The 27489-nt window shown below is 42.4% G+C and overlaps 1 protein-coding gene across 1 annotated transcript in view; it reads left to right on the plus strand.

The window, feature by feature from the left end:
* Positions 1-27489, plus strand: part of KMT2C (lysine methyltransferase 2C) — a gene marked incomplete at its 5' end in the record, with an annotated part of 338124 nt that overhangs the window by 164979 nt on the left and 145656 nt on the right. The window contains one exon of the mRNA XM_084618362.1: positions 20508-20670. Within this exon, the coding sequence (XP_084474488.1) occupies positions 20508-20670 (163 nt within the window). The remainder of the gene's footprint in view (positions 1-20507; positions 20671-27489) is intronic.

Consider the following 27489-nt stretch of genomic DNA (forward strand, 5'->3'; position numbering starts at 1 on the left):
ACAGTCCTGTCTTTTCCCCACCCCGTGTTCTTAGTCCCAGCCCACTTGCCATCTGAGTCCCAGTTCTCTTTCCTCCCTCCCTTCCCATTCTTCTTGCCTAGCCAGTCCAGTTTCCTTCTCCTGGCTCTTCATCTGATCTGTCTCTTCCCCTCCTCCCCGCCACCAGCCCAGTACTTATCTTCCTCCTTGGGCTCCTCATCTAGTCTCAGTTTCCAGTCCCTCTTCTCCTCAAATCTCTGTCTTCATATCAGCATTATCTCCCTTCCCCCTCACTTACCCACTTTCTTGTCAGATCTGTTGCCCTGGCCACTCTGGTTCCTTGTTCCAGTCCCCTTGTTAAATTGGTCCCAGTCTCCTCCCCCTCAGCTGTTCTCCGTGTTCTCCCTATCCCCTCCAGCCAATTGATTCCTAGTCCCTGTCCCACCCATTTCCCTCACTAGCTCCCAGTCCCAGCTTCCCCTTGGCTCCCAGTTTCCTTTCCCTGCCAGTCCCAGTTTCTAACCCCCCGCCTCCCCAATCTATTCCTTTCCCTCCTTTGGTCCTATTTTTGTCCCCTCTACTTTCTTCTCCAAGGGGTCTAGGTGCCAGTAGGTGCAGACAATGAGAACACTGGAGATACTGGCTTCCTGTTCTCATTTCTAGTGCCAGTCCCTCACCCTTGGGCTAGAGCAGCTTGGAGCACCCATTACAGGGAAAGTGCAGCTTCACTCCTATTGCCCTATGCTGGAGCATGATCAGTCATTCTGTGGGGATGATTCATGTGCAGTCTGGTAATCACTGGAAGCTGTGAGAGAGAGGATCAGGCATGCGCAGTGAAAACAGAAACTTCAGAGATTTTAGCAGCTAAAATCGAAGGAGGTTGTATTAGGCATGTGCAAATTGCAATTGTTTTCAAAGACTTATTAATATGGCCAAATTGGGGTGGATTTTCATGGGGAAGGCAAAAAGCACACTCCTTACACAAAGGCCACCCCATGCAAAATTTCAAGTCCTTGCTACAAAGCACGGGGCCAGCTTAGAGCTGTTCAGTGAAGAGGTTACCAGTAAATTGTAATGTGCCCAACACTTATTTTTCTGTAGCCTCATTCTCAGAAACAGCTAAACTGTTTTGGCTCAAATTTTTTAAAGAATGAAATAAAGTATCAGTCTGAAGCACACATCTGCCAAGTAAAATTTCAGCTCAACTGGTTTGTTTGGCAAAGTTATAGACCAATAAAAAGAGGGTCTTAAAGTGGGAAGTGTCAGGCAACCTTAATAATAGACAGCACTATCAGCCCCGCCTATAATCAGCAGGGCTGGTATTTTCCACAGTTCTATGGCTGCAGAATTTCCTACACAATCTGCTCACTACTACAAAATGGTGTTTCAGGATCTAAGCTTTGTTTCGTTTCTTTTTCTTTCTTTTGTACTCCCTAAATGAAGTTTCTACCCCTTCTGATGTGAAGAAAACTTTCCAAATACGAACCAAGTAGAACTGATGCATTGTTGTGTTCCTGAGCCTGCAAACAAGCAGCCTGAAACAATAAGTGACAGGGTCTGATTTTCCTCACTCATCTCTTGGGGGGAGCTAACCCCGAAGCCTAATTATAACAATTTAAATGTCAAACATTGTTAACTATCTCACTGCGGATCATTTTGTCAGAAACATCGTGCTAACATGCTCATTCATCAGTGTGGATTTTGAAACTAAGATTAATGGGGCGGCTGGCTGCTGGGAAGGGGGAAGTTCAAATATGCCCAAGAAATTTAATTTCTCTATATCCCTGCCTACAGGGGAGAGGGAAATAGGAGGCTCTTTCACTCCCCAATGACAAAAGCCGCAGAAACAGTAAAGCAAGAGAATATCCTATAGCTATTTATCCAAATGCTTTATACCTCGCTAGAATTTACCTTTAAGTTTTAAAAAATTTACAAGGTAAATGAAGTAGTTAAATGGGGAAGCAGAGAAAACAGGGCAACCTTCCGGACATTCAGGAGTGACAGTGCTGAAAGTGATTTATCCAGGTGTATCCACTTTTGCTAAATGTGTTGTGCTTAGTAGTACTGCTGTCAGTATTAGGGCTTGTGTACACATGAAAGTTAGTCTGGAATAAAGTAGAATGTGATTTTAAAGTGGATTAACTATTCCTGATTAACTCCAGGTGTGGATGCTCTTATTCTAGAATAAGAGTGCCTTATTCCAAATTAGTTTAATCCACTTCAAAATTGATTAGAAACACCGGCCCTCTCCCCTTGGTTTTTAGAGGTCAAGGGGGAATGTCTACATGGCTATTTTTAGCGCCATTGCATGAGCTTGAGTCTGTAGACCTTGGGCTCTAAGACTCATTGTTGCAGGGTTTTTTTTCAGTGTATGCATATCCTGAGTGGTTTAGCTATAGGTGTAGCTTGTAACTATTACCTAAGTTAAGGTTGCCCAACACTTTCTGTTAGAAGATCCTGTGTTCAGTTGCTTATAACTTTGCCAAACTTTAACCATTCAAGCTGCAATACTCCATGCTAGGTGTCAGCTTCAGGCTGAAGTTTTTCGGAAAGTTTTAGCTAAAACAGTTTAGTTTCTGAACAAGATTATGGAAAAAATTAATTTAGCTCGTTAAAATTTTTTTATCTGTTTTGATGAGAAGCTCTAGTGTCTCCATGCTTTGGAACAGGGGCTTTAAATTTGGCAGTGGAGACGTCCTAGTTTGAGGGATATGCCTTTTCCATCCCTATGAACATTTTGTCTAAATTGGCCAAATTATAAGCCTTTGAAATTCTTGGTTTGCACATGCTCCATAGAGACTTATTCGAGTTTGGAAGCTAAATTTGCTGAACATTCCATATGAACTGGGCATGGTCCATCTCCACACAGCTCATGTGTGCTGATCAGACTTTCTGTGCGCCAGCCCAGGGCTGCAAGGTCGAGCAGGACATTTCCTACCATTGGTCTTCCAGGCTACTGGGGTCTGTTGTGTTGCCAAGCATCAGAACGGACACCAGGGAGGTTTTCTCTTCTGTTCTCTCAGTGGCTCCCAGGTAGCACAGAGATGGAGGAAGCAGCCCGACTGGAATGCAAAAGTATGAGGAGCAGAAAGGGTGGGGTAGAATAAAAATCAGAGGGGGATGGGAGCAGGTAGCAACCTTGGGGTTCATTAAATAACAAACCAGTGAATGAGAAAGGAATAAAACTTTATTAGAACAAACTGGAGAGCCTCTCTGGTAAACTGCTGCACACAGCCATGCAGAGTTCCCAATCCCCACCTCCAGGGCACATCTCCAAATTTCTATGTTCATAATATAACATTGCTCCTTATGAGGGAGTGTCTAAATTATAATCTACAAACATATCTCTTTATTTTCCCTCTTAAAAAAAAAACAAATTATTTTATAAACACAGCTAACAACTTTCTAATAACATGTGCATTAAATTCCCAACCCATGTAGTACATTTCCATAAATTCAATGCATCAACTACCTAGAGAGGAGATGTTACCAGCACATCATTCTTGAGCAAGTCTTTACCGCTCACTTTCTTCAAAACCTCTTCTCCAGGCACATTAGCAAGTCTCTGAGTATTTCAAGACGTTTTAATGTCCCGCTCTGATCTTCTCAGTATCAGCCTTTGATTAGAGTCTGAGTTGTTCTCTTGCTCCTTGACAGTTTCTCCTTTGTGCGTTGATGATAAAGGATCAGATAGATGAGAAATGCCAGAGTCTACATCTACTGTCCATGTGTTGGAACTTTCTGGGATTACTCATAGATCACTTCAATTATGTCAAAATGCACCCCCCCTCAACCCTCCCCCGCCCCCCGTGGCCTGTCTAGACTATATTAGACCTTGGATGCAGCTGTTCTTTAACAGTACCCCTTTGCCCCAAGTATTAGAGGTGTGATTCCTCAGGCCCACTCTCTCACCTGGGTTCAGAGATGGGAGCTCACAGGCTCTTTTGTCAAAATAATATTTCTGCTTCCACTTCTGATTTTCTTTCATCTTCTGTACGGTTTCATTGTGATGAGATTTCAGCAAGTTCTCAATAATTGGTAAATTAGATATGATCCTTCTTCCCATTAACAGCTGAGCTGGAGAAAAAGCCATTCTCCAGGGGAGAACGTCAGTAAACCAGTAACGCTTTATACAAATCACCCCCACTGTCAAAAATCTTTTTCATAAAGTTCTTTACGGTCTGTATAGCTGTTTCCGCAAGTCCATTTGATTGGGGGTAATTTGGACTTGATGTTTTGTGATGAAAATCCCAATCTATGGCAAATTGCCTAAAATCTGCACTGGAAAATTGTGGCTCATTATCACTAAAGACGTCATCTGGAGTTTCCCTTCAAGCTGGCTATCACTGACTTACTATCAGTACTGGATACAGAGAATAATAATCTGGGACTATTAAATAATCCTTTTATTGCCAAGTAAATTAATCAGTGTTGACCTTCTCATAAGGCCTATGTGGAACTGGATGAAGTCTCAGTGGCTCTGCTTGTTGTCATGTTTTGTATTTCCAGTAGGAAAAACAGTATCCTACCACAGTAGCGATGTTGTGATTGATCCACAGCCAATACAACACGTCTCATGCTCATTGTTTGCACTTCTCAATTCCTAAATGCCCCTTGTGTATCTTCCATTGCATTTCTTTTTGGAAGCTCATTGGAATTACAACCTTACTGCCATGAAAATCACCTTATCTATCACAGTAAGTTCATGCCTGCAGTTCCAATACTTTATACTTGGACAACAACTGTTTATTTCTTCAGGCCACCCTTTAATTATCACGTCTTTAAGGATTCCCAACAGTTCATCTTTCTCCATTTCCTCTCTTCTTTGTTGCAGTTTCCTGTTAGCTATGGGAATTTACTTTACAATCAGATCTACGTAGGCTTGCATCTCTGTCTCTAAAGTCTTCTCTGCCACTGCTTTGAAAAGTGCATCTGCAGTGAACATGAGTTTACCGGGCACGTAGGTCACAACCAAATCATAGTTTTGCAGCTTTATCATCATTCTTTGAGTCCTTAAGGTAGTCATTTACTGGTTTTCTAAATAGCACTATAAGGGGTTTGTGGTCCATTTCAACTTCCACTGTCTATCCATAAATATACTGATTGAATCTCTCACAGGCAAACAACATTCCTAAAAGTTTCTTCTTGACCTGTGTGTATCTGGTTTCTGCCTCAGTCAGTGATTTGGATGCATATGCCACTGGTTGCCAACAATCTTAATGCTTCTTTAAAATCACTGCACCTAACCCAGACTGTGAAGCCTCTGCTGAAATTTTAATAGGCTTTCCTGGTACATAGCCAGTGTTGAAGTTCTCTTGAATTAGTTGTTTTAAACCTTCTCATGATGCCTCCTGTTCTGCACCCTAATACCATTCATTTTTATTCTCTAGGAATTTTCTCAAAGCTGCTGCTTTGGTGAATTAGGTATGAATTTTCCCAAGATAATTAACCATTCCCAGGAACTGTTGGACATCTTTCTTTGACTGGGGAATGTGGCATCATTTCAATGGCTGAAATCTTCATCTTATTAGGTTTTATACCTTCCCTGGAAACAATGGCCCCAGCAAAAGCCAGTTCTGTAATCCCTAAAACACATTTCTCCATATTTAGTTTGAGGTTTGCAATGGTAGTTGCATCTGGGACATCCCAAAGTCTATGATCATACTCCTCTTTCATTGAGCCCCAGATGATGATGCCATCCATTGAGGTGTCAACACCATTAATATGTTCATAGATCTTAGGTCTGGTTTTGTGGTACACTCCTGGGGCTGAAGCTATGCCAAAAGGTAAGCATGAGATTTAGTATCTTCCAAATGGGGTATTAATTGTGCATAACTTTGAGCTTTCTTCATTTAATTGTAGCTGCGAAAAACCTGTGGATTCATCCCATTTATTGAAATATTTAGCATTTGCAAATTGAGCCATAATCTCTTCTCTGGTTGATAGTTTGAAATGTTTTTTATAGCCTTGTTGAGGTCTCTGGAATCTAAGCATATGCGTAGCTGGCCGTTACTTTTCTCCACAATGACGAGGAAGCTCACCCATTATGTTCTCCTCAATTTTTTGTATTACTTGTATTGCTTCCATCCTTTCAAGCTCAGACTTGAGTTTATCACAGAGTGAAAATGGTGTCTTTCTACATGGATGGAGAACTGGAGGCACCTGCTGGTTTATCCAGATTGTATGTTCATCTTGCAAGCAACCCAACCTTTGAAACAGGTCATGATATTCCCAAAAGAGTACCTCATAGCCAGGTTAAATGTGATCTTGCAGCGAGAGCAGTGCCCATGTTACCAGATTGAATTTCTCACATGCAGCCAGGCCTAAAATTTGTCACCTCCTTTGGCACTACAATGAAAGGGAGCCTATATGGTATTTTTGTAAATGGCTGATGCTAGCAATGCACCTTTCCTTTAGTGGTATATTTGTTCCAGAATAACCAGTTACTTTTATTTTTGTTGGTGCCAGTTTTGGTCTTGTTTTCAGTCCTTCATAATCTTGTTCAGACAGAATATTAACCTGAGCTCCTGTGTCCAGTTTCAGTAGAATAATTATTCCAGTTATGGTCACAGACAGTATCCAGTCCCTCTCATCAGGCTTGCTAGATCCCAGTTCATCTACAGAAAAACTCCTCGACCAGAGTGTCTTTAACTGAACGCACTTGACTTTTCTGTATTTGGGATCTGCAGCATTTTGCAAAATGTTTTTTTTCCCCACATTTATGACAGAGTTTCGCAAAGCAACACACTGTTTGCGGGCATGCTGTGATCCACAACTTCCACATGACCATCTGAAAGCCAGTCTTCCCCCAGCAGTGGTTTTCATAGCTGCAGGTTCCACTCTTTGAGTTGATCTATTCTGGCTATATTCTTTGAATTTAATACATGGATGATTTCACTTTCATTTTTCTCCTCTGCCCCTATGGCTGCTAAATACAATTCAGATCTCTGTCTGAATGTTTTCCAGTTCTTGGCAGCATTGCCTGACAATTGCAGACTGGATGGAGGTTGCAACACATCCATTTTTGGCTTTTTCCCCCCACTTAAGCTAGTCAAGCTACTGTTGTGCTCACCAAATACATGCAAAAGCCTCTGTGCCTGGTGCTCCCCATGCTTCTTTGGTGCCTCCCTTTGTCTCTGCTTTCAGTTGCAAACCCAGGTTAGCTTCAAAATCGCTGCAGTTTCCTTCTCATTCAGCACTTCGGATAACATGTAATGTTCTTGGGATTCATTAAATAACAAACCAGTGGATGAGAAAGGAATAAAACTTTAATAAAACAAACTGGAGAGCCTCTCAGGTGAACCGCCGCACATAGCCATGTGGTGCTCCCAACCCGCAACTCCAGGGCACACATCTCTAAATTTCCATATTCATAATACTGTCCCTTGTGAGGGACTATCTCTAAATTATAATCTTCTACAAACATATCTCTACGTAGCAGGAGTCAGGTAAGATAGATAGGAGTAGAAGGGTCTATAACTACTAGAGCACATTCCCTTCCAGAATCTGGGCTAGAATCCAGGATTCTTCAGGCTTCTGCTGTCTGCAAATAGTTGTGTAACCCATTGGTAAGTGTGTGTTTCATTCCCCCCCCCCCCCCCCGTGGGCTGGTCTCTCTGGAAAATAGCAGTCTACTGCTGCTGCAAGTAGCCATCCAGTTAGTCCATTAGCCCAAGTGATTGAAATGTGTGGTGTGGATTTAAGGGACCCGACTTTGCTGATGACCCATGTGGTGGTCAATATGGTTCCACAGAATATAATTTTGCTTTGTTTAAAAAAAAGGAAATATCATACAAAAACTGTTAAAATAATGTTAAGATTGGAAACTTAAGTATTGAAGAGTTAGTATATGCCAGAATTATGGTTACATGTGATGTTGGCAGGTCACTGAGGACAAAATGTTCACAGTTGGTCACTAATTGATTGTGCCACATTTTCTGGATGACCAGCTTCAAACACCTGTGACCTGATTTGCCTAAGTTGCAACTGCACAGCTTCAGGTATAAAGGGCTATAAAAATGCTAAGTACTCTGAAAAAATCATGCCTTTAGATGTATCAAAATGGGCACCCAAAACTGGTGTATACTGTTGTCAATTTTAGCCTTAATTTCTCTCTGCCTCACTACCCCATCTATAAAATAGAGATAATGCCCCTTCACCTTACAGAGAGATTGTGAAGATATATTTATTAATAATTTCATAACTGATAGTACAGTGAATGCACTATAGACATGCCCATTAGGAAATTAATAATTTAATATTCAGTGCAGAGTTTGGATGGTGTACATTCAGTACAGCACAGGATCCACACATTGAGTAGGAGGATAAAAAGAAGCAATGAATAATACCTATTCATTGAGCTCTGTCCATCCTGTGCATTGAATGAGACTGGAATCCTGTGGAAAAAATAGTATATGATCTTGTGGTTAAATACATGCTGCATTTAATTACATGTTATCATAATGCATTCTGTCAAAGGTACGGAATTAAGATTTTACCCGTAACCTTAATTCTGGTATTTCCTAACTTTTCAGTGCTTGACTTTGCAACAATGGCATTCTTTTCACATTTTTTTTGTATGTAATATATACTGTACTTCATAGTTTGTTTAATATTGTGAGTTTTTAAAGATATCAAAGCACCAAGAGCCTGACATAGGCACACGTTGGTTTTATTTGTTTGTTTGTTTTTAAGCAAACTAAGGGAAGGAAATGTTTTCTCAGGTTTAAAGTTTGCCTTTTAAATTACATTAGTTTGCTGGTGCTTCAAAATGTTTCATTTAGTGAGTTGTGGTAAAAGAAAATTACAATTACAGTGCAATTAAAATCTAAGCTAGAGGAATCTGAATTTTAATTTCCTGTTCTTTGTTGTTTAATTTTTTATTAAATCTTCAAGTTTAAAATAACCAATCAATGGATGTCCTGCTCATTATCAGCTTTGAATTATCTCCCTATATCTGGCATTGCTAATATAAAATTTAAAAGATTAGAAAATAATGGGTACTGCTATAATAACATAGTACCTTTTTAAAGCAGTCATGTCATAGAAAATTGTTTACTCTCCTTTGTCAACATGTTGGTGTGTTTAATTTTTCTTAGTTATCTACAACACTTAGAAAACATTGGACTTGATATTAGATATCCTGATAGTGATGTGTGCTCATAATAAGCCTTACTAGGCTTTTACCAGATCATAGAGCAACCAGTGATGATTGTCAGAACAACAGTAGCACATCTCATTAACCACCGTTTACACGTTTACAAATTTCTTTGAGGTCTCGTTAATGCCAGGAGCATGAAGTATTATTCACTTTATCCCCCTAATATGAGTCCATCACAACAATTTTCAGTAGCTGAACCATTTGAAACATAACCGTTTATACAGCCGTACTGTTTTGTATAGATTAAATTGTGTAAGGTCAATAAAAGATGAACAGGTGGGTCTTCTACCTGGTACAATACACTATTATAAATGAAAATCATTCATTGCATTCTGTTATTTCTCAGCTAACATTTTAAAAGCTAAATGAAATACACGGATCTGTGCAAAGTATAAAGTCTGTAATTTTATCCAAACTAAGTTTTGGAATGATAAAATTCATATTTTACTGAATTCTGCATTGGTAAGATTGCATATAAGTTTCTATTCTAAGTCATAATTTTGACCTCTTTTCTAAAATCCACAGTGTTTCTTCATAATACAATTGTTTGCTACATGTTCACTTTAACTAAGAGTACTAAAGGCTATGAAATAATTATAAAATGTGGCATTATATATATCCTTTGATTTACTATTGGTAGCAGCTGGATCAGAACCCATATTGTCATAATCTTCTCTTCAGTAAAAACAATTTCTGTGGTTTTGGATGAATATTTTTCCAAAGCACCTCAGTAGTGGAAATCTGTTAACATAGTGGATACAATTTTTTCATAAAGGCACTTTTTGAAACCAAGAATATTTTTTAACTGTGAGGACAGAGCCAACAATCCTTCTATTGCCCTAGCTTTTAGGGCCTGATCCTCAACTTCCCATGAAGCTAATGAGCCTTGGTGGGTCTCAGCCCCTCTAAGGATCAGGTACTTTGATGTTTTGATAATGTATGGACAAAACCAAGTTTTTGTTCTATAATTTTAGCTTACGCTACTTTTAGCAGATTCACTTTTATCTGGTTAACACCAGGACCAACATATCTGTCAACAAGTTTCTTTTTTTTACAGCATACACTGAAAATTGTTAAGTTAGCCTGTAGTACCCTCAACTGAGATAGATACATGTGCTAACTTCTGCTTTGCATCTATTCCAATCCTGATCAATCAATACACCTTTTTATAATGTGGAGGAGGTACCCAATAAACTCTGGTGTTGGCAGTTCTATAATTTCTATTTAATCAATTTCTCTTGATACTTATTTCTGAACATTAAACCAGTTGCATTTCCTGTTTCCAGAAAGACATTTAAATCATGAGCTCCGTACTCTTCCCTTTGGTTAATGGTAGTATTCAAGGGCTAGCTGGTCTATAGTATAACAAACAAATAAACAAAACCAGAAAAAAAAACAACCCAACAACCAAGGAGAGTATGGGAAGGACATAGGTAGAATAAAAAAATGCTGATTCTGTTCATTGGGTTGGGGAGGTGGTTTCCCCACAGTGAGTGAAAGAGAGAAGCTGCCTCTGGCATGGGTTTCGAGTTACTTTTTTAAAAAGTATAAAGAAATGGATTATGTTACAACGGCAGATTGGAGCCAATGAACCTAATGAGTTAAGTAAGTTTCAAATTGAAATTTGAAGGAGAAGATGACTATTTGGTTCAGAAAATCAGGGAGGCTGTTCCCAACATATGGGGTAGCATAGATGAAGGCACAAAGATGAGTGAGAGAAAAATTTGAAGGGGAGCAATTAGATGTAAGGCTTGTGCAGAGTTAAATGACTGAGAGAACAGTAATTAGAAATAAAATCAGAAATGTAGGCAGGATTGGAGTTCTGCTGGGTCTTGAAGGCAATCACTACAAGCTTGGTCTTGATACAAAGAGCAGTGGGTAGCCAATGAACGGCTTTTGAATAGGAAAGAGGCCTGTCTTGTTCAAGAAAATTAGCAGGAATGAGCTGTGACCAAAACCTGAACTTTGTCACTAGTTTTATAGCACTGTGCAAAGACCTTCCTTCAGTCCAGGAGTCTGTAAAGCTTCTGGTTCCTCTGTATCCACAACCACAACAATTTCATGCTTGCTTTGACAGCTTGCCATTTCTTATCCCTGCATCAAGCGTTGAATGTTCTGAGAGTAGCCCCATATGCCGTCACCTTTAGCTGTGTCCTGACTGGAACATGGGCGATCTGACCTTGTGATCAAAGCAGGAGTTGGGATTCAGGCCAGGTCAGATATAGGAGCTCAGAGTCCAAGACAGGCCAGAGGGCAATCCAAAAGTCCAAGTGTCAGGACGCAGCCAGGGGTCAGGTTACCAGGCGATTAGAAGCAGGAGATGAACTCGACAGCAGAACCACGGCTCGATAACCAGAGTGAGACCAAGTTGGAATACCTGGAAGTCAAGCCCAGGTAGTGGGAGCAGAAAGCAAAAGGCATACAGTCCAGAGCACGGTGGATCCAGTTTCATGGATGCCTTCCTGTTCCTGTGCTAGGTTTAAATAGGGGCTGTGGACCAATCAGGACTTTCAGCATTCTGCCAATCAGCTCCCAGGACTGAGGTCCTCTGTCTGAGATCAGCTCCTAATTTGACAACAGTTAGCAGGTTCCTAGGTGGCAGTTTGGAACCAGCTAGCTCCAAATAGTCCTGTGGACCAGCGTTCAAGACACACAGTCCCTGAGAATCTGATGTAATTTCATCTACCCGTTGTTGGTCATCTTGAAAACTCTATACCTTCCTTTAGTCTTTTATTATCTTTGAATATACAGTGTGGTGATGGAAAAACACTTGTAGTGTCTTGATAATTTGATTTTTTTTCTAATGTCCTGATGAAATATTTTTGCAGTAGAAAACCAAAGTAACATTGGTTCTGGGAACTTTTATGTATCGCAGCATTAAAAACATCTAATTCATTGTTTTTAACACTTCCCTCACAAAAGTCAGTCAGTTACAACAACTATATACTTTTTCTTGGCCATAACTTGTTGTCCAGTTTTAGAGAAGTGTTGCTGGAAAAGTAAGTTTTCTAGTCAGCAGCTTTGGCAAAAACTCCCTGTGAGGATTTATTACTTCTGACTGCTTTCTCTCTTCTTCTTATAAATTCAATAAATGTTGATATTCTTCATTTTTTATTTGGTTCAGATGATATATACCACCTTGTTTATAAAGTGTGTGTTTTGTGTAAATGCCAAATGCTTTTCATTGCCAATGTAGTTTTAGCAGATGGGTGTGAAGAGTTCAATTAAATGTAATTAGGGCTTCCATCCCCCTCCCTTCCCCCCCCCCCACATTTTCTTTGTGATGCTGTAAATCAGCATGTTTTTGGCATTTTTCAGTACTTCTCAGAGTTATTCGGATCTTGCTCTTCTCTTATCCTATTTTCCATTCTTTTGAGAAAAGTGATGAGGTATCCACTAACTGACACTTCAGGAATCAGTATAAAATTTGGAGAAGGGTGCACTCTAAATCTACTTTTGTCATTCATTATATGCCATTTTGGGTCACTATTTTAAAACAGAAACTTGAGGCCTTAAGTGTCATTAACACTGGTATTTATTACAACTTGATAATTCAAAGTTTTGAGTAACATTTTGAATCTTTGAATGTTTTCATTAATCTCATTCATTTCTCTCACACGCGCACACACACACACTCTCTCTCTCCTCCATCACCCTACCACCAAATCGATATCTTCTAAAGGCTTAATCTGGCCAGAAAATTATAATGTTCTAAGGGTTAATCCTACCAGACCTCTCTTGCATGCATTCTTAATCTGTACAATTTGAGTGTTGGATATGAAATTATGCCACTGGTTGTGTAGCAGTTATAACACAAGCATGCAGCTTCAGTTTGCGAAGCTTCCGATTGTAGGCTGCATGGTTTCAGCACCTCACATTCAGTCCCATCACTTACTGTATACAGCATCCTAGATCATAGATTCAGTGAATGTATGGTCTCTAAAAGTGACTTTGTCACAGTGTTTTCAACCTTATAATAGTTATAGTCTTACTAGTTAGAGACATTAGTAACATACATAGGTAGAGATTGGAAGTCTAGTAGATATTAAAACTGTCATCTGCGTATGCTTACAATATCACTTAGAATCATAGAATATCAGGGTTGGAAGGGACCTCAGGAGGTCATCTAGTCCAACGCCCTGCACAAAGCAGGACCAATTCCCAACTAAATCATCCCAGCCAGGGCTTTGTCAAGTACTTTGATAAGTACTTACCTTAATGTACTGAATGTAGGTATCCACTATGCATTCTACCCTACAGGACTCTTAACCTCTTGTGTGCCATGTCTTCACATATCTGGAGCTATATATTTCAATGGCAAGGACATTTTTACAGCAGAGCTGTAATGACAGCAAAAATATATCTTTGATAGCCAGCCTTGTGGCACCCGGAGCTCAGCTCTGTAAACTTTTTGCAGTGAAACCCTCTTATTCATATCAATTTTGAGTGCTGAACATGAGGTCATTGGACCTCTGTCTTCAGTAAGGGTTGTAAAATCTTTCTTCTCTGTACGTTATGTTGGCATTCTCTCTCTTTTTTTTTTTTTTTTTTTTATAGCCTTGCTGCACAAAATACTTGGCAATAGCTACCCCCAATCAACTGGCTTCTTTTGTAGGCCTGACAGTTTCTCTTTTATCCTGCAAATGAAATAGCCATTTTTCCCTGCCAATATACCTTCAGTTGGCAGTGCAGATGGTCGTTTCTCTGAGGATGTGGATTGGTCTGACTTTAAGAATGTCTGTGTAGCAGTTAACTTAGACATGTATCCTTGCAAATTCTTTGCCTTAAAATCAGTTGTCAGTTGCCAGGAGATTGTGAGAGCATTATTTATGTCTTGTGTCCGAGCCTTGAAATGTTGGAGAATTAAGGTAATGTACATTTTCTGTGTTCTAAAGAATTAAGCAGATATCATATTGGAGTACATGTTCCTTTGTGTCAGTTGATGCTCTTGTACTCTAATATGCCAGTATTCCTAAAGTGTATATTTTTATAATGAAAAATTAGCTCACCTGGTACTTTATATGCTTTTATACTTTATATGCTTTGTTATAAACCAAAGACCTATTTTTCATCAGTGTATTCCAAATTTTCTATAATCCCGTATACCCAAAAAAATATTATTGTCTTGGATAAAAAGTGCAAAAGCATGTTACAGTGCTTTGGGGACTATAATGAGATCCAAGAAGTTAAAGGACTGATTAACTGAATCAGAAAGGTGTGGTGAGATAGATGATAGAATTTTTTCCCCTTGAATAAAGAGGTTCTGTCGCAGGGTGGCTGGCCTCCGTGAATGAAGTAGGTCCATCTCCCCTGTACCAGAACAGGTGCTCCTATTTGGCCAGTTAAGAGGGTGGGTCAGCACCAGGGGACTATAGAAGATCAGGGAGAGACCCAGAGAGGGTGGGATCCCAATGAGTTGGAGCAGACTGGTTAGTCAGGAAAAGCAGGTGAGAGCTGACAGAAACCAAGGAACTTCCCAGAAGGAAGCGGAATGTGATTCCTGGGAGAAGACTGAAGGGAAGAGAGCAGCAAGAGGGGTTTGCTGGCTGATATCCCCCAGCTAGAGAGCCAGGGCTGAAGGCAGGATGAGCTTACCCGCTGATATCTCCAGGGCTAGAGAGCTGGACCCAGAACTGAGAGAGATCCTGGGGGAGTGAGGCCTGCTCCCATGGCAAGGATGATCCCAGTAGAGAGGCTGTGGGGGTTTTCGCTGGGAAGAGTGGGGGTGCACTCCAGTTGGAAGGGCTGGAGTGGCTGTCCTGGCGGAGAGACGTGAGAGGACTATGCTGGGGAGCCAGGGTGGAGCTGGGGTGTGGTGAGGGCGCCAGGGCTGCATTTGGTGTGTTGTCTGCACTCTGGTATTGAGACTTGTGTGCATGCGGGACTTTCTTTTATAACAACTTAGCCCCACAAGACTGTTGGCACTGAGAAAGGCTGTTTGGACTTTTACAGGGGAATCTGAAAGGGAAACTAAGCCCTGGTCTACACTACGAGTTTAGGTCAAATTTAGCAGTGTTAGATCGATTTAACCCTGCACCCGTCCACACGACAAAGCCATTTTTGTTGACTTAAAGGGCTCTTAAAATCAATTTCTGTACTCCTCCCCGATGAGGGGATTAGCGCTGAAATCGACATCGCCAGGTCGAATTTGGGGTAGTGTCGACGCAATTCGACGGTATTGGCCTCTGGGAGCTATCCCAGAGTGCTCCATTGTGACCACTCTGGACAGTACTTTCAACTCAGATGCACTAGCCAGGTACACAGGAAAAGCCCCGGGAACTTTTGAATTTCATTTCCTGTTCAGCCTGTGTAACGAGCTCATCAGCACAGGTGACTATGCACTCCCAGAATCGCAAAAGAGCATGGACCAAATGGGAGGTACTGGATCTGATCGCTGTATGGGGAGAATCTGTGCTATCAGAACTCCGTTCCAAAAGACAAAATGCCAAAATATTTGCAAAAATCTCCAACGGCATGATGGACAGAGGGTACATCAGGGACCCACAGCAGTACCACGTGAAAATTAAGGAGCTCAGGCAAGCCTACCAAAAAACCAAAGAGGTAAATGGCCGCTCCGGGTCAGAGCCCCAGACATGCCACTTCTATGATGAGCTGCATGCAATTCTGCGCGGGGGGTCCTACCACTACCACACCCCATTCATGGATACCTGCAAGGGGGAAGTCTCATGCAACAGGGATGAGGATTTTTGGGATGAGGAGGAGGAGGAGGAGGATAGCACACAACAGGCAAGCGGAGAAACAGTTCTCCCTGACAGCCAGGAACTGTTTATCACCCTGGAGCCAATACCCTCCCATCCCTCCGAAGGCGGGCTCCCAGACCATGAAGCCGGAGAAGGCACCTCTGGTGAGTGTACCTTTGTAAATATAATATACGGTTTAAAAGCAAGTGTGTTTAATGATTAATTTGCCCTGAAGACTTGGGATGCATTTGCGGCCAGTAGAGCTACTGGGAAAGTCTGTTAACGTGTCTGGGGATGGAGTGGAAATCGTCCAGGGACATCTCCATGAAGCTCTCCTGGAGGTACTCCCAAAGCCTTTGCAAAAGGTTTCTGGGGAGGGCAGCCTTATTCCATCCTCCATGGTGGGACACTTTACCGCACCAGGCCAGTAGCATGTAGTCTGGAATCATTGCATACCAAAGCATAGCAGCGTATGGTCCTGGTGTTTGCTGGCATTCAAGCAACATCAGTTCTTTATCTCTCTGTGTTATCCTCAGGAGAGTGATCATCCCAGAGAACTGAGTGGGCGGGGGTTTAGTTGGGTTTGTGCTGCACATTAACCCAAAAACCGCAGCCCCTCCTTTTAAATGGCCAACCCAACGGGTGCTTGGTATGGGAAAGGCGGACACTGCTGTTTGAAACCATTCCCACATGTTATGAAGGTTGAAGAAGCCAAAAGACTGGCTTACCATGGCTGTCTGCAAGCCTAATTCTATTGCCCGGCCCTGTGTGTGTGATCTCTCACACCAAATCAGCAGGCCCTCAATATAAGAGGCAAAATCCGACCTTGTACCGAAAGCACATGTGCTATGTAATGTTAACAGCTTGGTTCACCGTGAAAGAGTCTACCCGTTGTTCTCTAAAATGTCTTTTTAAATACTACTCTCCCTTTTTTTCCCTCCCGCAGCTGAAAATGTTTCAACGCTCCCCCTATCTTCTCCGTCCCAGAGGCTAGAGCAAATAAGAAGGCGAAAAATCGCACTCGCAATGAAATGTTCTCTGAGCTCATGCGGTCTTCCCACACTGAAAGAGCTCAGCAGAATGCATGGAGGGAAACAATGTCAGAGTCCAAGAAAGCAGAAAATGAATGTGAGAACAGGAGGGATGAGTGAGATGAGAGGTGGCGGCAGTGCAATGAGAGGAGGCAGGATTCAATGCTGAGGTTACTGGGGGATCAACATGATATGCTCTGGTGTCTGGTGGAGCTGCAGGAAAGGCAGCAGGATCACAGACCGCCGCTGCAGCCCCCGTGTAACTGCCCACCTCCTCCCCAAGTTCCATAGCCTCCTCACCCAGAAGCCCAAGAACACGCGTGGGGGGCGCTCCGGGCACCCAACCACTCCACCCCAGAGGACTGTCCAAGCAACAGAAGGCTGGCATTTAATAAGTTTTGAAGTGCAGTGTGGCTTTGTCCTTCCCTCCTCCCCTCATCCACCACCCCACACAGTGCTTCCCTCCTTCCCCACCCCTCCTGGGCTACCTTGGCAGTTATCCCCCTATTTGTATGATGAATTAATAAAGAATGCATGATTTTGAAACAACAATGACTTTATTGCCTCTGCAAGCGGTGATCAAAGTGGGGAGGGCGGTGGGCTTACAGGGAAGTAGAGTGAACCAAGGGGGCGGGTTTTCATTAAGGAGAAACAAACAGAACTGTCACACCATAGCCTGGCCAGTCATGAAGATGGTTTTCAAAGCTTCTCTGATGTGCAGCACTCCCTGCTGTGCTCTTCTAATTGCCCTGGTGTCTGGCTGCACGTAATCAGCAGACAGGCGATTTGCCTCAACCTCCCACCCTCTCATAAACGTCTCTCCTTACTCTCACAGATATTGTGGAGCACACAGCAAGCAGCAATAACAATGGGAATATTGGTTTCGCTGAGGTCTAACCGAGTCAGTAAACTGCACCAGCACACTTTTAAACATCCAAATGCACATTCTAGCACCATTCTGCACTTGCTCAGCCTATAGTTGAACAGCTCCTTACTACTGTACAGGGTGCCTGTTTATGGCATCAGGGTAACTATAGGCATTTCAACATCCCCAACAGTTATTTTCTGGTCTGGAAAGTAAGTCCCTTCCTGTAGCTGTTCAAACAGACCAGAGTTCCTGAAGAATAGAGTGTCATGTACCTTTCCCCGCCATCCCACGTTGATCTCGGTGAAACATCCCTTGTAATCCACCAGTGCTTGCAGCACCATTGAAAAGTACCCCTTGCGGTTTATGTACTGGCTGCCAAGATGGTCCTGTCCCAAGATAGGGATATGCATTCCCTCTATCTCCCCACCACAGTTAGGGAATCCCATTGCAGCAAAACCATCCACTACGACCTGCACATTTCCCAGAGTCACTACCCTTGACAGCAACAGCTCAGTGATTGCGTTGGCTACTTGGATCACAGCAGCCCCCACAGTAGATTTGTCCACTCCAAATTGATTCCCGACTAACCGGTAGCTGTCTGGCGTTGCAAGCTTCCAAAGGGCTGTCGCCGCTCACTTGTGAACTGTGAGGGCTGCTCTCATCTTGGTATTCTTGTGCTTCAGGGCAGGGAAAAGCAAGACAAAGTTCCATGAAAGTGCCCTTACACAGCCACCGGGAATCATCGCAGACCTGCAACACTATGTGGTCTCACCAGTCTGTGCTTGTTTTCTGGGCCCAGAATCAGTGTTCCACTGTATGAGCCTGCCCCATTGCCACCAGGATGTCCAAATTGCTGGGGCCACATCCTCATCACTCTCATCACTGCACTGCTGTCGCCTCCTCGCCTGCTCTTGCAGGTTCTGGTTCTGGTTCTGCACATACTGCAGGATAATGCGTGAGGTGTTTACAATGCTCATAACTGCCGTGGTGATCTGAGCAGGCTCCAAGCTTGCCGTGGTATGGCATCTGCAGGAGAGCAGAGTTGCAGCGGAAGCGGTGGCTGACGGATGCCATGAGAATAGATATTTATAGAGAACGAGAGGACTTGCGAGGTGGATTCTTGAGAGCAGAGTTGCAGCGGAAGCGATGGAGGACGACAGTTAGCACTGCACATGTTTCCCAAGGAAGAACACACATACCCAGGAGCCCATGGCAGACAACATGGAGAAATTCACTATTGAGACAATAGCAGTAGAGCAGAGTTGCAGCGGAAGCAGTGTATGACGACGGTTAGCAGTCCTACTGCACCATCTGCTGCCAGTAGCACCCAGGACACAACAGTGGCAGTGTTGGCGAGCTGAGCTGAGCGGGTTGCACACTTGCCGTGGTATGGCGTCTGCGTGGAAAAAAGGCGCAAAACGATTGTCTGCCGTTGCTTTTACAGAGGGAGGGGCGACTGACGACATGTACCCAAAACCACCCGTGACAGTGTTTTTGCCCCATCAGGCATTGGGAGCTTAACCCAAAATTCCAATGGGCAGCGGAGACTGCAGGAACTGTGGGATAGCTACCCACAGTGCACCGCTCCGTAAGTTGATGCTAGCCACGGTAGTGAGGACGCACTCTGCTGACTTAATGCGCTTAGTGTGGACATACGCTATTGACTGTATAAAATCGATTTCTAAAAATCGACTTTTATAATAGCAACCTAATTTTGTAGTGTAGACATACCCTAAGTCAGGTGCACCTGTCATGCAGAACGAACTCCAGGTAGGATGGCCCTATGACAGATTGTTAGTTCTTGAGGAATTCTGTTTTCACGTATACAAATGTGATCATTAATGAACAGTACTGATTCCGTGTAAAGTATTCTGTTGCCTGTACTCGTATATCATAGAATGATGGTAATTAGAGATGGGAAAGAGATACTAGGTAATCTAATCCATCACTTTGCGAGACAGGGTGCTCCATACTAGGTATAATGTGTTGATCTTTTAAGTAGAACATGATACTTCCTGTTTACTTTCACGTATTTTCATATTCTAATGTACACTGTTATTTCACAATATCAGAAGAATACCATTTCTAGTAGCAGCCCTTACCAACATGCATAGCCTCTGCATGCACTATTCTGAATTACTTTACAGGCCTCTTTACAAAAGAAATAGCTAAAATTAGACAATAGATAAAAAGTAAAGAAAATATATTCCACCATCAAAAAGTCTGAAGTTACCAGAGCAGATTTATTCATGTGACGCAAACGGTTCTTGCAGCTGTCAGTTTATATGGACAGCAGTAAATAATGAGGATAGATTTTGATTGTATGTTGGTGTTTGCCATTTTAGGGGATTGCCACATAATGCACCTCAGAAGGTTAAGCAGATTGTAGCTAAGGGTTGGGACTTTCCACAGTTCTCAGTGTTGCCCTAGCTCTGCTTCCAGTGAAGTCAATGGGAATTCTACTGTTCACTTGCAGAGTTAAGCAGCTCTGTGTACTCTTGAAAATCCAGCTCAAAAATCTTCAGCCAGAATGACCATGAGGGAGCACCAAATTCCAAGCAGTCAGCCGTCTTTGCAAAGTGAAAATCTGTAGAGTAGATATGTGGTTGTAATATTGCTTCTGTGATTAAGACCTTTGGCACTGGCTGGGCCTCAGTGGCTGACATGGGAATGGATTTTCTGATTTGTGCAATGAAGGGATTTCTTCTGTGAACTGTAGTTTTTGTATTCAGTTTTATCATAAAAAGAACTGCATGTCTGTTTTTCAGCGATGTGCATATTGTAAGCACCTTGGAGCCACTATCAAATGCTGTGAAGAGAAATGTACCCAGATGTACCATTACCCCTGTGCTGCTGGAGCAGGCACCTTTCAGGATTTCAGTAACTTCTCTCTCCTTTGTCCAGATCATATTGACCAGGCTCCTGAAAGATGTAAGTAAGCTACATTCAAATAAGAAAGTGAACTGTATATGGTTATTATATCACAGGTTCACACTCTGGTCATATAGGACTCCACTGTGTAAGATGCTGAGCATCCTGACCCAATCCAGCGAAGCATTTAAGTATGTGTTTGTATATAAGCATGTGAATAACTCCTTTGAAGCCAATAAGACTATTGGGCCATGGTGGTCAGCACCCTGCATACTAAGTATGGGCTCAATCCTGCATCAGGATGAACCATTTCTTAAAGTACTTCTGTAAATTAGAAAAAATATAAAGATAGGCATATTTTAAAAAGTCATTAACCACAAATTTGCTTGAAAAAATAAAAAGGAATGTTTCACTAAAATAAATAAAAGAAAAGGAGTACTTGTGGCACCTTAGAGACTAACCAATTTATTTGAACATAAACTTTCGTGAGTTACAGCTCACTTCATCGGATGCATACTGTGGAAAGTATAGAAGATCTTTTTATACACACAAAGCATGAAAAAATGGGTGTTTACCACTACAAAAGGTTTTCTCTCCCCCCACCCCACTCTCCTGCTGGTAATAGCTTATCTAAAGTGATCACTCTCCTTACAATAAGAAAAGGAGTACTTGTGGCACCTTAGAGACTAACCAATTTATTTGAGCATGAGCTTTCGTGAGCTACAGCTCACTTCATCGAATGCATACTGTGGAAACTGCAGCAGACTTTATATACACACAGAGAATATGAAACAATACCTCCTCCCACCCCACTGTCCTGCTGGTAATAGCTTATCTAAAGTGATCATCAGGTTGGGCCATTTCCAGCACAAATCCAGGTTTTCTCACCCTCCACCCCCACACACAAATTCACTCTCCTGCTGGTGATAGCCCATCCAAAGTGACAACTCTTTACACAATGTGCATAACAATCAAGTTGGGTCATTTCCTGCACAAATCCAGGTTCTCTCACCCCCTCACCCCCCTTCCAAAAACCACACACACAAACTCACTCTCCTGCTGGTAATAGCTCATCCAAACTGACCACTCTCCAAGTTTAAATCCAAGTTAAACCAGAACATCTGGGGGGGGGGATAGGAAAAAACAAGGGGAAATAGGCTACCTTGCATAATGACTTAGCCACTCCCAGTCTCTATTTAAACCTAAATTAATAGTATCCAATTTGCAAATGAATTCCAATTCAGCAGTTTCTCGCTGGAGTCGGGATTTGAAGTTTTTTTGTTTTAAGATAGCGACCTTCATGTCTGTGATTGCGTGACCAGAGAGATTGAAGTGTTCTCCGACTGGTTTATGAATGTTGTTATTCTTGACATCTGATTTGTGTCCATTTATTCTTTTACGTAGAGACTGTCCAGTTTGACCAATGTAAATGGCAGAGGGGCATTGCTGGCACATGATGGCATATATCACATTGGTGGATGTGCAGGTGAACGAGCCTCTGATAGTGTGGCTGATGTTATTAGGCCCTGTGATGGTGTCCCCTGAATAGATATGTGGGCACAATTGGCAACGGGCTTTGTTGCAAGGATAAGTTCCTGGGTTAGTGGTTCTGTTGTGTGGTATGTGGTTGTTGGTGAGTATTTGCTTCAGGTTGCGGGGCTGTCTGTAGGCAAGGACTGGCCTGTGTATGATAATCAAGGTGGGCCATTTCCAGCACAAATCCAGGGTTTAGCAAGAACGTCGGGGATGGGGGTAGGAAAAAACAAGGGGAAATAGGTTACCTTGCATAATGACCCAGCCACTCCCAGTCTCTATTCAAGCCTAAGATAATTGTATCCAATTTGCAAATGAATTCCAATTCAACAGTTTCTCTCTGGAGTCTGGATTTGAAGTTTTTTTGTTGTAATATCACAACTTTCATGTCTGTAATCGTGTGACCAGAGAGATTGAAGTGTTCTCCGACTTGTTTATGAATGTTATAATTCTTGACATCTGATTTGTGTCCATTTATTCTTTTACGTAGAGACTGTCCAGTTTGACCAATGTACACGTCAGAGGGGCATTGCTGGCACATGATGGCATATATCACATTGGTGGATGTGCAGGTGAACAAGCCTCTGATAGTGTGGCTGATGTTATTAGGCCCTGTGATGGTGTCCCCTGAATAGATATGTGGGCACAGTTGGCAACGGGCTTTGTTGCAAGGATAGGTTCCTGGGTTAGTGGTTCTGTTGTGTGGTATGTGGTTGCTGGTGAGTATTTGCTTCAGGTTGGGGGCTATCTGTAGGCAAGGACTGGCCTGTCTCCCAAGATTTGTGAGAGTGTTGGTCATCCTTCAGGATAGGTTGTAGATCCTTAATAATGCGTTGGAGGGGTTTTAGTTGGGGGCTGAAGGTGACGGCTAGTGGCGTTCTGTTATTTTCTTTGTTAGGCCTGTCCTGTAGTAGGTGACTTCTGGGAACTCTTCTGGCTCTGTCAATCTGTTTCTTCACTTCCGCAGGTCAGTATTGTAGTTGTAAGAATGCTTGATAGAGATCTTGTAGGTGTTTGTCTCTGTCTGAGGGGTTGGAACAAATGCAAACACCTACAAGATCTCTATCAAGCATACCAAGACTTTTGAATTGGAATTCATTTGCAAATTGGATACAATTAACTTAGGCTTGAATAGAGACTGGGAGTGGCTAAGTCATTATGTAAGGTAACCTATTTCCCCTTGTTTCCCCCCCCCCCCCCACGATCTTGTTAAACCCTGGATTTGTGCTGGAAATGGCCCACCTTGATTATCATACACATTGTAAGGAGAGTGATCACTTTAGATAAGCTATTACCAGCAGGAGAGTGGGGTTTGGGGAGAGAAAACCTTTTGTAGTGGTAAACACCCATTTTTTCATGCTTTGTGTGTATAAAAAGATCTTCTATACTTTCCACAGTATGCATCCGATGAAGTGAGCTGTAGCTCACGAAAGCTTATGCTCAAATAAATTGGTTAGTCTCTAAGGTGCCACAAGTACTCCTTTTCTTTTTGCGAATACAGACTAACACGGCTGTTACTCTGAAACTAAAATAAATGTTCAATGGAAGTGCAGACAGAATTGTTGCAGCCAGCCTGGGTTTAGAGTTGCTGTTCGTATACTGAACTGACCAACACCAGTGTGGGTTTTTCTCAAAAATAGTAGACTCTGCAACTCCCTGCACTCTGATATGCTACAGCCCCAAGAACTCCCTGTCCATAGCCCATTTCACACATAGCTACTTAAGGGTCTCATGTTTTCCATTGGAGACGGGCTGCTGGAATGCATGGATCACTTGTCTGATCCAGTATGGCAAATCCTGAATTCCTGTTTCCCTTCCACTGCTCCTCCTGCTTTTAAGGGAGGTTTAGCCCAACCTCTAAAGTGTAATTTGTTTACTAAATTATTCATACATTTGTAAAACATTCTTCTTCATCCACTATGATTCAGTCATGTGTTATAGCTGGAATGGGCAGAGGGGAAAGGGAGTGTGCAGGAATTCCTCCTCTGCCCTCTAGCCCACTTGGCTGCTCAGTCAGTAGTACAAGCTTGTCAATAGTACAAGTACATGTGAAAAGTGCTGCTGCTCAGATGTGTCCAGGAGATATTTTCAAACAGCCTTTTCTTTCCACCGAGCTGCTTTCATGTCGACAAGTGACAGCGCACCCCTTGCATCCTGATCCTGCTTATTTTTCTGCTTAAGGGCAGAGCTGAATTTGAGGGAAGGAAGGTTGGAGAGAGCGGAGTCTCATGTATATACACCCCTATTCAGCTATTAAATAACAATTGAAAGTGGGAAGTAGGCAAAATATTACACACAAGCAAATCTGATTTAAATAAACAGATTACACACACACACACACACCCAGATATCTATCATTCCAATGGAGGGGTTGGCCACTAGTTGAAAGACAATAAAATCTGGTGTCTCCAGACTGCAGTCTTGAAGGCTCTTCGAGGTGAACATACTACGGACCGTAGGCCACATCCGGCCCACGGGACTGTCCTGCCTGGCCCCTGAGCTCCCGGACAGGGATGCTAGCCCCCGGGGGGGTTGGATACAGGGTGGAGTCCTGAGGGGGCAGTTAGGGGTGGGGGTGTGAATAGGGGTCAGGGCAATCAGGGGATTAGGGAGCAGGGAAGGTTGGAGGGGGTGGAGTTTCGGGGGGGGCGGTCAGGGGACAGGGAACGGGGGGGTTGGATAGGCATGGGAGTCCAGGGGGGGCCTGTCTGGGGGTGAGGGTGTGGACAGGGTTCGGGGCAGTCATGGGACAGGGAGCAGGGGGGGTTTGATAGGGGGTGGAGTCCTGGGAGGCGGTTAGGGGTCTCAGGAGGGGCAGTCAGGGGACAAGGAGCAGGGGTGTTGGATGGATCAGGGATTCTGAGGGGGGTGGGAAGTGGGAGGGGGCGGATAGGGGGCAGGGGCAGCCTTCCCTACCTGGCCCTACATACAGTTTCGCAATGCCTATGTGGCCCTCGGGCCAAAAAGTTTGCCCACCCCTGCTCTTAGTATTAGTTCTTTAACTAGTAGTCAAATACCTTTTCCAGGAAGGGCAGCTGTCTGGAATGCAGATTGGCTTTGGGCATGTCCAGACCTGTGCAGTCACCACATCCAACTTTTCCACACATAGAACAAAATAAAATTCATAATTTGACTCGGACATACTGCACTTTGTCACACAGTCCATCCAACTTTTATGTCTTGTTTCCTCCAAAAGACTCCTACTAGCCCAGCTCAACACCATGGCACTCTTGACCTCGTAATCTCTAACTTTCCTTCCACAGCTCCTAATCCTCTTTCATAGCTGCTTCCTCAAACTCAACATTCTCTTTGTGATCTTACTATAAGAATCATATTTCCATTAAACTTAAGATCACTCTTGGAAAGCTTATCCCTGTTTAATACATTGGTTTAAATTGCATTGTCAAATGTCTTGCCTATCTAATTAGACTTCCTCCCTTTCCTCCCTAGAATCTTTTTTTTTTTCCCTTAAATTTCTACCTGTTGATACCTACACTAAAATTTTCCATTATCTGCAAACATCTTGATTTTGAAGCAAAATGTTCTGGCCAAAATAAGCCGTAACCTGAAACTTTGTCAGATTTTAAAAATCTGTCTAAATTCAGCTCTCTCACACACAGTCACAAAAGCACACAGAGTCTCTCATTTTTGTACTCTTCTTCACTTTGTTCTGGTCACGAGGTCAAGTTGAAGTGCTGAAATACAGAAAGAAAAAAGGTGTTCTCATATTTCTCCCTCACATTGAGGCAGAATCTCTAGCCAACGTGAGTGCTTATCCAAACCTTTTGAGGTTCACATATTACTAATCTTAATTATCTTAATTAGAATTTCTCTTTACAGTCATAAAGTGTTGCCACCATGCTGATAATTTGCAGACTCTAAGACCGTTCAGCTGGTGCCTTGAAAAACCGTGATCTGGCCTCCAAGTCCACTGCACCATTTGAAAATTTCAAGTGACTGTACATATATGCCTTTTACTTGAAAGTAAAATGTGATTTTAGCAGCCATTGCTGAAGTTGTGGGAAATCCTTGCACTGATTACAACCATCTCAATGCACAGCTCAGTCTTACCATTCTATACCACCATTATGTTTGTAATCCAGGCTAAATTTCTTTTGTATCTTCACCAGAAACTACCTTTACTGCATAATGTCAACACTGTCTCCAAAAGATCGATTATTCCAGTCTCATCAGTCTTAACGATCTCTAACTTTATCTGCATTTTCATCCATTTTCCCACACCCATGTTCTCTCTTGTCTCCTGTCTAGATAACTGCAATTTCTTTGCACTGTGTACTAACAGTAATGCTGCTTTCAATCAGTGTTCAAGCTTGTCTACACTACCTTAGTATCTATTCACATTGTTGGTGCATTTTCTCAAAGACCAAAATTAAAAATTTACCCACTAGTTTTTGGCTTCTCTCTCAGCCTCACTCCATCCATTCTCTCTGACATAGTCACTTCCTATATTGGTCAGCTAGAATCCTCCTTTGTCTTCCTCTCTCTTAGCTATATTGCTTACGCCCTATCTGATGCAATCCCTTTGCCAGCCCCGAATTACAGTCTCAGTGGTTTCAAATAGTACCAAAAAAAAGAGACAGAAAGTATCTCTTCTCTCTTGCGTGTGTTGCCCATTTTCAGTCTTCACTTCTCTCGTGTCTAATTTGTTTTTCTAGTCATGTAGTATCTTCTTTATATTATATTTTTTGAAAAATTCTGCATTTTTAACTGACTGAAACATTTTGTGAAGATGGTATAATAGCTATTATACAAAAATAAATTGAGTTGGTAAATTGAATATTTATCTGTTGTATTTAGATTGATTTATGGAAAGTAAAGAATAGGGTTTTTTGTTTCCTCACATTCAATATGATCGAATTAAATGTTATCATGTGCCTTGAATGAGTATTCAAATCTTGAACAGAGTCAACTATTACACATGGAAATCAGCTGTTCCATAATGTGGAATCAAACAGACCTAATAACGTAGGGACTTGAAGCAATGGAACCTGTGTACGTGTTTTAATTTGTAATCTAAACAAAATGGGATGGGGAACAGCTGCTATATGAACAAATAGATAAAATATGTTTTAGAACATTATTATTATTTTAAAGTCAAGGACTCAGGTTAGGAAGTGCCTGAATTAAGGTTGCCCATGCAAGGTTTCTCTCACCCTCCATCTCTTCCCCTTGATGGTTCCTCATACTTTGAATTCAAATCAGGTAGTTTACTCCTCTTTGCTGCTTGTGCCCAACAGAGGAAGCACTGGGGGCACAAGAGAGACAGTCTCCCTGCGCTCAGTTTTGGCACTTAGCACCACAGTGTCCCCAGCCCCTGGGGGAGGG

This window comes from Lepidochelys olivacea, assembly GCF_965140295.1.
Source record: "Lepidochelys olivacea isolate rLepOli2 genome assembly, chromosome: 2".
Lineage (NCBI taxonomy): Eukaryota > Metazoa > Chordata > Testudines > Cheloniidae > Lepidochelys > Lepidochelys olivacea.